Here is a 10,780-nt window from a genome sequence, read left to right on the forward strand (position 1 = left end):
GTAAACTTCCAGTCATTCACCTGGGCTCTTCTAGTACTCTTCAGGTAAACTTCCAGTCATTCACTTTGGCTCTTCTATAACTCTTCAGGTAAACTTCCAGTGATTCACCTGGGCTCTTCTAGTACTCTTCAGGTAAACTTCCAGTCATTCACCTAGGCTGTTCTAGTACTCTTCAGGTAAACTTCCAGTCATTCACCTTGGCTTCTAATTATCTTTAGGTAAATTTCCAGTCATTCATCTGGGCACTCCTAATACTCTTCAGGTAAACTTCCAGTCATTCACCTGGGCTCTTCTAGTACTCTTCAGGTAAACTCCCAATCATTCACCTGTGCTCTTCTTATACTTTTCAGGTAAACTTCCAGTCATTCACCGGGCTCTTGGTATACTATTAGGGTAAGTTTTAAGGCACATACCTAGGCTATTCCAATCATGTGTTTTTGAGAATTTTTTTACAACATTTTCTTAAACGTCATTTTATTTAAAATAAATTCTTTTTCAGGTCGTCAACCGGAGAGGCGTGGCAAGAGATTATGTTGTCCTGTATCAAGGATCCTGACGTAGAATGTGATCCTAGGGTAAGAATGTATATTATTATTGTCATTTCGTTTCCATGCTTCAAGCAAGAAATCTGTTAAAATAAGAATGATCGACCTATAAGGAAGTGAGGGAACATTAGACTGTAAATTACACTGGTACCCAAAGTGCTATAAACACATTATCTTATTCATTGGCTCAAAAACTTTAGTTACTTTAATTTTGATTGGTTTTAATATAAACTAGTAGTGCCCAAACTTTTGATCCTATAGTTTTAATTTACAGAATAGGTAATTTTGTTTAAATTATTTGAGATCAATATCAATTTATTGTCCCTTGTTTTATCCCTAGAGATACATGAGACATATAAGAAAATGTTTGGAAAGAAAAATATTCATATTATATTTTAATTTCAGTCTGACGATGCAGGGGATCCTAGAGGCTGTGGAACAAATTTTGCATATCCATACTTCATTAGGAAATCATTATTATTATTGTGTCTGATTTATCAGAATTACTCTTATGTATATTTAAAATTGTGGACTGTTCAGTAAAATTCTTATTTAAAAAATCCGGCCTACATATTTGCAGAAGAGAAAAACACATTAACCTGTAGAAATTAGCAAGTAAATTTATCACTTATTCCTCAGACGGGTATTAACAGAATTTGAAAATTTAGGATGAAATTTTTTTATCATAGTCAACTTTTAGGATTTTTTTATATTTTTAATTTTGTAAATTAATAAAAATGATTTTTATGATTTAGTTTCTTCATTGTTTGTGCCTTCTTAGTGTTAAATTTGTTTGTTGCTGTTATCATGGATAACTTTGACTATCTAACCAGGTAAATTCATCTTATTATCTATCTATCCATATAAAGTAAACCTGTCTATTTCTATATCTATATATCTGTAAACCTAATATAACTTTGTTATGCATTGATAAATTTGCCTATTTAACCAGGTTAAGTTATCTATTGTCTTTATTTTATCTATTTTATTTATCATTATTATCTATTTTATTATTTCATTACACTGTCCAACTATGTATGAACCTAAATATCTAATTATTGTTTTACTATACATATATAATTCTGAATTGAACTTTTCAAAACCAAAGTTTTTGTTAGAATCTGCTCGTCCGAAAGCCGTAAAAAATGTAATTAAGAATAGAAAAAAAGGCTGCTAAATTATTGTCCATTATTATTTCATTTTTACTTATTGAGCTTGGTTTTTATGTAAGTTTTAAAACTTGTTAATTTTATAAACACTAGCGGCTACGCAACTAGCATCTGGGAGTTCTGTATTTTAATGGGCGGATAGTGACTACAAAAAATTTAAATTACCCCTAAACTTTTATTTTAAAATAAAATAGCCTAAAGCTATCTCAGGCTCAATATAAAGCTTGCCTAAAATAGAGAACCCAATCGGTTCGGTAGTTGTCTTAAGCTTTAGACAAAAAATCCTTACTACTTTACAAAATAGGATTTGCAAATTTGTTAAATATTTCAGAGATTGGTCCATTTTGGGTCCTCATCACTTGGGTGAATTTGTAACTCTCTGGTCAGAATATGATCCTGATGCAAAGGTGAGTGAGTGAGTCAGTCAGTCAGTGAGGGAAGAGGAGATTTTTACGTTATGTATATGCTACGCTTCTACTAATCCGTTTTTCCATTTTTATTTTAAAAAGAAAAAAGTAAACAATATTTTTTTTTAAGGGGGGTAGGCATTAATTACAAGATTTTATTTATCTTAGGTACCTTCCCAAAAATAGTTATTAACCCCTTATGGACCTATATCACTGTAAAGGAGCTTAGAGAACCATAACCGTTTGGGGCTTTGCGAGATACTTCGCTACACCTACACACAAATAGACATCCTATTACTTTCATGTATATTTGGATATGTTAAATCTTTGTAACGTCCCTTATTTTAATTTTTTTTAAATAAGGGGGGGGTTCTTGCTCGACAGACACATTAAGGGAAAGCATCAATGCGCCTAATAAAACAATTCAAATGCACTCAAATTTGGATTGTTTGTAGATTTTCCCTTTCACAATAAAATCCAACATTTTTATTAAAAAGAGAAAATTGCAGAAAAGAAATGTTACTCGATTTATTGAATGATAATTGTTTTTGCATTTCTCTCTTTCTTTTTTGGGTTTGTACAATAGTTGCAAAGCTTTATGAATCGATATATTGCTACTTTTAGAGTAGCTTCGCTACATAAAAATAACAAAGATGACAACACACATATATGAAATAAGTATATCTGTCTTTAGTAGCTTGACCGAAAGAAAGATAGACCAACTATATTTTTGTTACTGGATGCTCTTTGGTACATGAAATCATCACTAAAAATTTTCGCTGTATATCTTAAGTAGCAACCGAGAAAATCACATTTCTCCCAGGCTTTAAAAACGGACGTACAGACAAAGTAAATTATTAATATAAATAATTGACTAATTTGTCAGGGTAAAATCAAGCACGTGGACGTGGTCACACTGTTGAGGAAAATCTCGCCACCCCTTGGGTTTGGTAAGCTGTGCCCCCACAGGGTTGCCTGCAAGAGACTGGTATCCATGAACATGCGGCTCAATAGCGACGGTATGTATCTTTTTTTGTCTCCACTTACTTCAATCTTTCCCTCAAAGGGCTAAGCGAACACAGAACCCCTCACCCATTTTTTTTTAAATAAAAAAGATGAAGGCAGTTTAATTTTTATACCTAACCCCTGCAGGGAAAATACTTGTGGTAACCTAACCCTGCTGGACCAACCTATACCCTATAGAAAATAACATAACATAGTTTTTAAAGGAGGATATAAACCTTTAGAGGGAAAACTGTGACAGCAGACAACTTTAATCTTTTCGATACTCCCCATTAGTGAAAGACTACAATAATATCTATCTATCTATTTATGTAGGTACTGTGGACTTCAACGCAACTCTGTTCGCTCTGGTGCGTACCTCGCTCAACATAATGACGGACGGGAACATTGATGAGAGCAACGAAGCGCTCAGACAACAGATTAAGAAAATATTCAAGGGAGTGAACGAGGATATGCTGGATAAATGCTGTCCCGGTCCAAACCGTAAGTTTTTGTCTTTTTTTAAAGTGACAAAGCTGCTCTAAAAGTCACCTGTTTCTGTGTGTATTGTAAACAAGTCACTTGTGTACTAAATAAAACTTATTTTCATGCCCAATGATGATACACTAAATTACCTCTCCTGTAGGTTAAAATTAACTACTGGTTAAAAGTTTGAACACTACTAGTATGGAAATAAATCAATGTTTTTGAAACAATGAATAAGATAATGCAGTTATAAAACTTTGGGTACTAGTGCAGTCAAAATCCCCCTCACTAGTTCATGCTTACTTATTAATAAAACAAGGATGACAACATCCATAAGTAGCGAAGCTCAAAAATTTTGAATATATATCGGGAATAAATTTACTATACAGCATTGTCATCCAATATATTTGATGAAATAGAGAAAACCATGAAAACCTAAAAATCTAGGAATCGATCTAGCACCCCAATTAATAGACAAATCTTGATAAATCTTGGTGAAAATATGTAAAATGTAAAATTGATAAATCCCTGAAAATTTCAGCCCTCTATCTTGAAAAATCACGAAAACTTGAAAATCTAGTAATCGATCTAGCACCCCAAACAACAGACAGATGAGCAAAACAATGTATAGATTAGATGGGCATATGTCATAGGATTCTACACAATAAATGTCAGCTATCTATCTTGGATAGGAGCCGAGAAAATCACGTTTCCCTCAAAACGTTTCAGACATACGGACGGACAGACGGACATTTCAAATTATAGAGTTGCTTTGCTACTAAAAATAATAAATATTGCACTAAATATATTTTCAGTGCATAAGTATATTTTCTTTGAATATTTGAATATTTTAAGTTTAAGTTGTTTATTTTTGTTTTATAAGGAAACAGTAAAAACAGGAATAATTATTCAAATAGTTTTTTTTATTTTGTAAGTAGTCAAATACATTTAAAGTTTCTAAAACTAAAAAATAATTGATTTAGAAAATACGTAAGTGAATGACAGGAGAAAATTGTCGTAAATTTAGGTTGCTAACATGGAACTCATTTAGTGGTCAGTTTGATTATCTAGTGTTATAAATGTATCGGCCATTGCAAGGGAGTCCAAGCTTTTTCATTTTGGGTGGGAGGTAAAAATTCAAAATTTTAAAATTGTCTCATTTGAAGGAGGGGTTATCTTTATATCATATATGCAAGGACGTCCAAGCTTCTTTTTTTTTGGGGGGGGGGGGAGGAGAAATTCAAATTTCAAAATTTTGGGGGTGCCCCAAAATTAATTTGGCAGGGGGGGGGGGAATCACCCCTTTACCCCCATTTGACGTCCATGCCATTGTCTTATTTCTTTAGATCCCTGCCTAGTTCTAGAGTCCTCTTCTCTGTTTCAGTTTATAAGAAAGTTTTAAAGAATTGCACTTCTGTAAAAGTTTTAAAGAGATGGGGGTGCATATTATTGCAATACTAAATACACACACACACATATACGCCCCCATAACAAACTCACACACACAAATTGGCCCCCATGAATACATACACAAATACGCCCCCATAAACATTCACACAAAAAATATAAGAGCCCTTATATGACACAAACTATATGCCTCCATTAACATAAAAAAAAAATATTTATAATCCCAAAGACACAACTAGCAAATATATTTTTACGTCTTTCATGCTTAATTAAGTTATAATTTAAATTTTTTAATTATGGTTAATTCTGTTGAAGGAGGTAGTGAACATTACGCTGTTCCAGAAAAGCCATTTTTTTTGGAATTTTGACAAGCAAACTATCTAACTCTAACGACATGGTGACTATTGAACTTAAAAATGAGGTTCTGGGTCCATTGATTCATCTTTATGTGAATTTAGATTTTTTCCTTTCCTCAAAATTTTATTGCATCAGAACCATTGAGCTCCCAGAAAGGTCTTGATGAGTAGAATCAGGAATCAAAGTCCGTTTTAAAATACCTCGCTCCTAGTCTTGAAAAAATCTCAAAAACCTCCGAAAATTGGCAATTTCCCAAAATCCCCTAAAAATGGTAGCTTTTCAGTTATTTTCAGGCTAGGGCGAGATATTTAAAAGCTTAAATCAGATCCTGACTACTCCTCAAGAATTATTCTGGGAGCACCATAAATAACATTTTGACCCCCATAAGGGGGAAATAAAAAAATCGAAACTTAAATAAAGCTGAACTAAAAGTCATAAAGGTACCAGTGGTTTTGTGATTGGTAATGACACAGTTTACAATAGTGTGCTAACTTTTTTTCAATATGGGACACCCAACATATAACAAAAAAATGTAAGTTATGATAAACATCTGAAAATTAACAATTTCAGATATGTATAATGTACATATCACGCCAAAATAATAACATGGATTGACATATGTAAAATTGTAATTTAATCATTTTGCTTTTGACACATTTGTACTGGTTTTACTGCTATGTAGATTTTTTTGCGGGAAAATAAGTCTTACTATCTTAGCTTACACTTCTATCATAAATATATTTTGATAGTGCGATCAAAATTTCATCCACATACAGTTGGGTATCTTAAACAATACTCTTATTCTAATAACAAAATTTAAAACTATTTTTTCCCCACGTCAACTTGTATTATCTTCCATATGATATCTTTTGCCGATATCAGTATTGAGAAGTTTGTATTTAAAGACATTTTCTCTCTTTATGTACATTTTAGATGCGGCGTCATTACATCTATAAGATAATGGTCAGTATAATTAAGCCTTAATATATATCCTGTAGCTTCCCTTAAAATTAATAACTGAATCAGTTCAGAGGTTATTGAAATCTTACAATACAAACATGGATGACAATAATAATGATAATAGACTTAAACCATCAAATCCAGAGAACCCCTTAACCACTCACTAAATTTAGGATAGATAAGAAAAAGCATTTTGATTTTTTCAAGAAAAGGAATTTTGTTTTATTTACCCACCTAATCTATACATAGTGCAGAATTTAATCCATAGATAATCTTATCCATAAGCAGTTTATAATATACACTCTCACAGTCATTCTGTTACTTGCATCACAGAATAAAACAATATGATAAAACAGTAGAATAATATTGTTGTGTTGTATTAAAAAAATCTGTGAAAACCACTACAAATCCACCCAATATTTTTGATAAACAGATGAAGGGATTGGGATACAGATTACACATTTTTATTTAGGAATAACAATAACATGTTAAACAGTACATACAATGACTTTAATCATCTTTAGACCTCTGTAAGCTTTTTTGAAAGTGATTATTCATATTTTGACCATCTACTTTAGAAAGGAAAAGTAAAAATATAAATTATGAGGTAAAATTATTTCAACGGTTTTTTCCTCTATACACTGTAAGCTTCACTGTAAAGGTTAATCATACCAGTCCTTAGGTTAATGAGATTAAAAGCTACACGTATTTTATTATATCTTTATTTTCAGTCTTAGAAGAAGAGGTCACAGTTGGCAAATTCTACGCGACCTTCCTCATCCAGGATTACTTCAGAAGATTCAAGAAAAAGAAAGACTTTGGTGTGGACAGCGGCTTGGACGAGGTCCTGCCGCTGCAGGCTGGCCTCCGCACCCTGCACGAGGCCGGACCCGAGCTCAAGCGCGCCATTTCCGGAGATCTTAGTGACACCGGCGGCGAAAACGACATGCCGTTTATCACCGGCATGCTGCGCGCCGCCACTGGCGCACACCGCCAGGGCGGCAAGCCCAAACACCGCCGGGCAATTAGCAGAGAAGATAGTTATCACCATCACGGGCCGCCGTTCCCCGCTATTTCGGATAGTGTGGGCGGAGGTTTCGGCGGAACCTTGCCGCCAGGCGTGGGCGGTGCAATCGGCAGCGGCATGGCCGCGGCTGGCAATACAAACAAATCTAGTGTTGGTGCTAGGCCACAAAGTGTGTCCCCCTCTATATCAGTGAGCCCTCCCCCTGACAGAGACAGTATGGGCGACCATGATTCATTCTATACCCCAACCTTAGAACCTCACATTCCGTTTAGTTTTAGCGAAAGCGCTGCAGGAGCGTACAATCCTTCAGTGCCCCTACCGGTGGTTTCTAATAACAGGTAAAAAAGTTATTTTTTTTTATCAGTGGGGCTTTTCTATATCTTGGTTGGAACCGTCAGCATGTTAAAGTAAGTTAAGTCACATTCAGTTTTAATTAGCAAATCTTTATTTTGGCTCAAGACATTAGAAAAAAAATTCACCAAAGTAGTAGGATGTATTGTATATATATTGGGAAGTTGGTCTGTATATGTGATATTTTGGCCATTTTTTATAAGATGTTAGGTATTTATTTTGTTAGCTAAAAGTTATTTCAACTATAGACGTTCTATGGTGATTGTATGTTTGTAGATGAAAGAACAATAATCTCTTTTCAATTCAAGTGGTCCAAAAGGCTACAGTTTCAAACTAATCTTATTTTCTAAATAATCTTTTGTTTCAGAAATCTACCGAATGGCGGGGTGCCCCAACTGGAGCGTCCGCCTCGACCTGGTTCTTCTGCCTCTCAAACCAGGTCCGGCGGTACCTCACCGGGCGGATCCACCGTGAGATCCGGTAGTACCACGCCAACACCCGCCGTTCCTATGCCGGGCGGCGGTAATGTTTCACCAGTGCCTTCCCCAACCCGAGTGCAGCGAGGTGGTGCAGGCCACAGGGAGGTGGGTCCAACCCTCCCTGGCGGCCGTCCTGGAAGCAGGGGCGCCGCAGCACCACCCGCTCGCGGGGAAGGTGGCACTAAAGAGATGAATCTGAGTCCAGCAATGAGTTTAGTAGGAAGGGTATGTGACTTTTTTTACAATTTACAGATTTTTAAAGCAAATATCAAGTTGATTGTCTATTATTTTTTTTCCTGGAAAAACCTCAACAAAATTAACCCTATCTAAGTTAGTTTTTACTATGTGTTAGGCTCCCCTACTACTCTTCCACTTTACAAAATGAAGCACAGATAGATAAATTCAACTTTTACCAAACTGAATTTTAATATTTGTATATTTATACTATTTTCTGCACACCTAGCCTCTAGGTAAGGAAGGATAAGTCAGAAAATAGCCTTTAACCACCCCAACACTTTTATAAATTTACCCTGAAAAAATTACCCATTTAGTCCAGCCAATTCCGAGATCTTTATCTACAGACATAAAAATACTCTACTTCTTATATGTATCCTTATACTAAAGTAACAGGATGTTTGTCTGTCTGTGTGTCTGTACCGAAGGATCTCGCTAACCGCTGAACCGATCGGGTTCTCCTTAACAGGGTAGATTCTCATATGTCCTGGGAAGGTTTTTAACTATTTTGGGGGAGGGTACTACCACCCTCCCAAAAGAAATGACAAAAAATTAAAAATTTTCCTAAAATCAGGGAGACTTCAACGTAACATTAAGAGGTATCCGTAACATAAAGAATTATCGTAGACTTTAACAAACAAAAACAACAAAGTGCCACTAGAGGCCTCTAGGGGCGTAGCCGCTAGTTATGTATATATAGGATTACTATTAATTTTCTGACGTGAAAAATCCTGTTCAAAATTTGATTGAACATTTTTTAAACCAAAACTTTATTAAGGTCCTGCAAGAACAAGGGCTGGGCCGCCATATAGACGAAGATTTTATAGCCGCTGCAGCTGTCGAGATGCAGGAGGCCATGAATATGACTGCCGAGGAGTTCAACGCAGCTGCTGAACAGCTGCTTCTAGCTGAAAGAACAGGAGAATTTAGGTAATTGGCAGGGATAATAAGGGGTAAGACAATTGACGATAAATTGAAATTCATTCTAATAATGATAAACAGAATTGTCTCTTCTGTGGATTAAAATCTTTGGTGGAAAAGTTTGAACACTATTGGATTGGAAACAAACAATCTGTAATCAATAAAACTACCCAAAACCAACAAATAAGATAGAGTGATTACTACTTTACAATTCCCTGGTGTTGGTTTCTCCAGTCAGTGGATTAATTAATATACCTAACCCCTGAGGGGGACTCAAACTCTCTGGTGCTACCAAGTCCCCAATATAACCCAACCTAACTTGACCTAAAGTAATGAAGAAACAAACCAAAAACTATTTATTTCTAATTTAAAAGTGATATGTAAGGTAAGTTATCTGTGCTGATAGGGTATTTTTAATGAAACCTCCGATTTTTTGTAAAAAACTCTGTGTATTTCAGAATGCCCCAGGCCGGACGTGACTACAGTGTGTCCGACATGACCTCTGTCATCTCTACGGAGGCGCTCACACTCACCCCAGAGCCACCACACAGCCAGGCCACCCTCACCCCCACCCCCTCGCTTGACCAAGACCTACCCCCCACTTTGACCCCCCCTAGACCCTCACCCCGGCGGAACAAGCGAGGCGGGCCGGGCGGCAACAGCCTTGATGACGGCGATGAAATGGCGTGAGAATGACCGCCACCGGCTGGCTGGCCGTTGTGTTTGTGACAACTATGTAACTCTGTCTAATCAGTGATAATTTGTGACAAGTCACGGTTGTGTAGCTTGTCAGATTGATAGATGTCCAACTAGATATCTAGATAGATAATTGGATCCTAGCTATTTTGATATTTAGCTCATCCACTAGAGCCTAACATCCAGCTTGCTATCTACTAAATATCTAGCTATCCAGCTTGCTATCCAACCCTCTGGCTTTGTGTACCATCAAAAACCATAACTATGCACACGTACGCTGCCGCGCATATTTGTGTGTGCTGCGCTACGCGTAATTGATCATCTTGTACTTGATATCATGTATATTTTATACTCATCTAAATTTTATTTTGTGATTTTTGAATAAAATTGTATTGAACAACATGTTTTTTGCGCTTTTTGAAAGGAAATATTGTTCCATGACAAAAATGAGATAAAAATGTCTAAAACAAGGATAATAAAGTCCTTAAGTAGCGTAGTGTGTATCTTAGATAAAAGTTTATTTTTACCTACAAGAAAGACAATTTTGTTCCTCATCATTGGGGATGTATCTGTATTTATTGTCTTCTTTCTCATCCCAGTTATAGTTGAAGACTCATATTAAAACACTTTAATTTATGTATAGACCTTAACAAAAGTTTTGACTAATCAAACAGTTATTAGATAAGATATAATAAAATTCTGTTGTGGACACAGAAAACCCTACATACAAAGAAATAAA

The 10,780-nt window shown here is 35.6% G+C and overlaps 1 protein-coding gene across 2 annotated transcripts in view; it reads left to right on the forward strand.

Moving 5' to 3' along the window:
* Nucleotides 1-10,441, forward strand: part of LOC145326065 (muscle calcium channel subunit alpha-1-like) — a 214,471-nt gene extending 204,030 nt beyond the window's left edge. For both annotated transcript variants that reach the window (XM_080169161.1, XM_080169162.1), the window contains 10 exons: nt 500-575; nt 951-1,008; nt 1,297-1,378; nt 2,046-2,121; nt 3,008-3,140; nt 3,460-3,627; nt 7,065-7,698; nt 8,079-8,415; nt 9,203-9,354; nt 9,804-10,441. In XM_080169161.1, coding sequence (XP_080025287.1) covers nt 500-575; nt 951-1,008; nt 1,297-1,378; nt 2,046-2,121; nt 3,008-3,140; nt 3,460-3,627; nt 7,065-7,698; nt 8,079-8,415; nt 9,203-9,354; nt 9,804-10,035 — 1,948 coding nt within the window. In that variant the 3' untranslated portion in view covers nt 10,036-10,441. The remainder of the gene's footprint in view (nt 1-499; nt 576-950; nt 1,009-1,296; nt 1,379-2,045; nt 2,122-3,007; nt 3,141-3,459; nt 3,628-7,064; nt 7,699-8,078; nt 8,416-9,202; nt 9,355-9,803) is intronic.
* The last annotated feature ends 339 nt before the right edge of the window (nt 10,442-10,780 follow it).

Source organism: Acartia tonsa, chromosome 8 (assembly GCF_053477335.1).
Source record: "Acartia tonsa isolate MP-2025a chromosome 8, ASM5347733v1, whole genome shotgun sequence".
Classification (NCBI taxonomy): Eukaryota; Metazoa; Arthropoda; class Copepoda; order Calanoida; family Acartiidae; genus Acartia; species Acartia tonsa.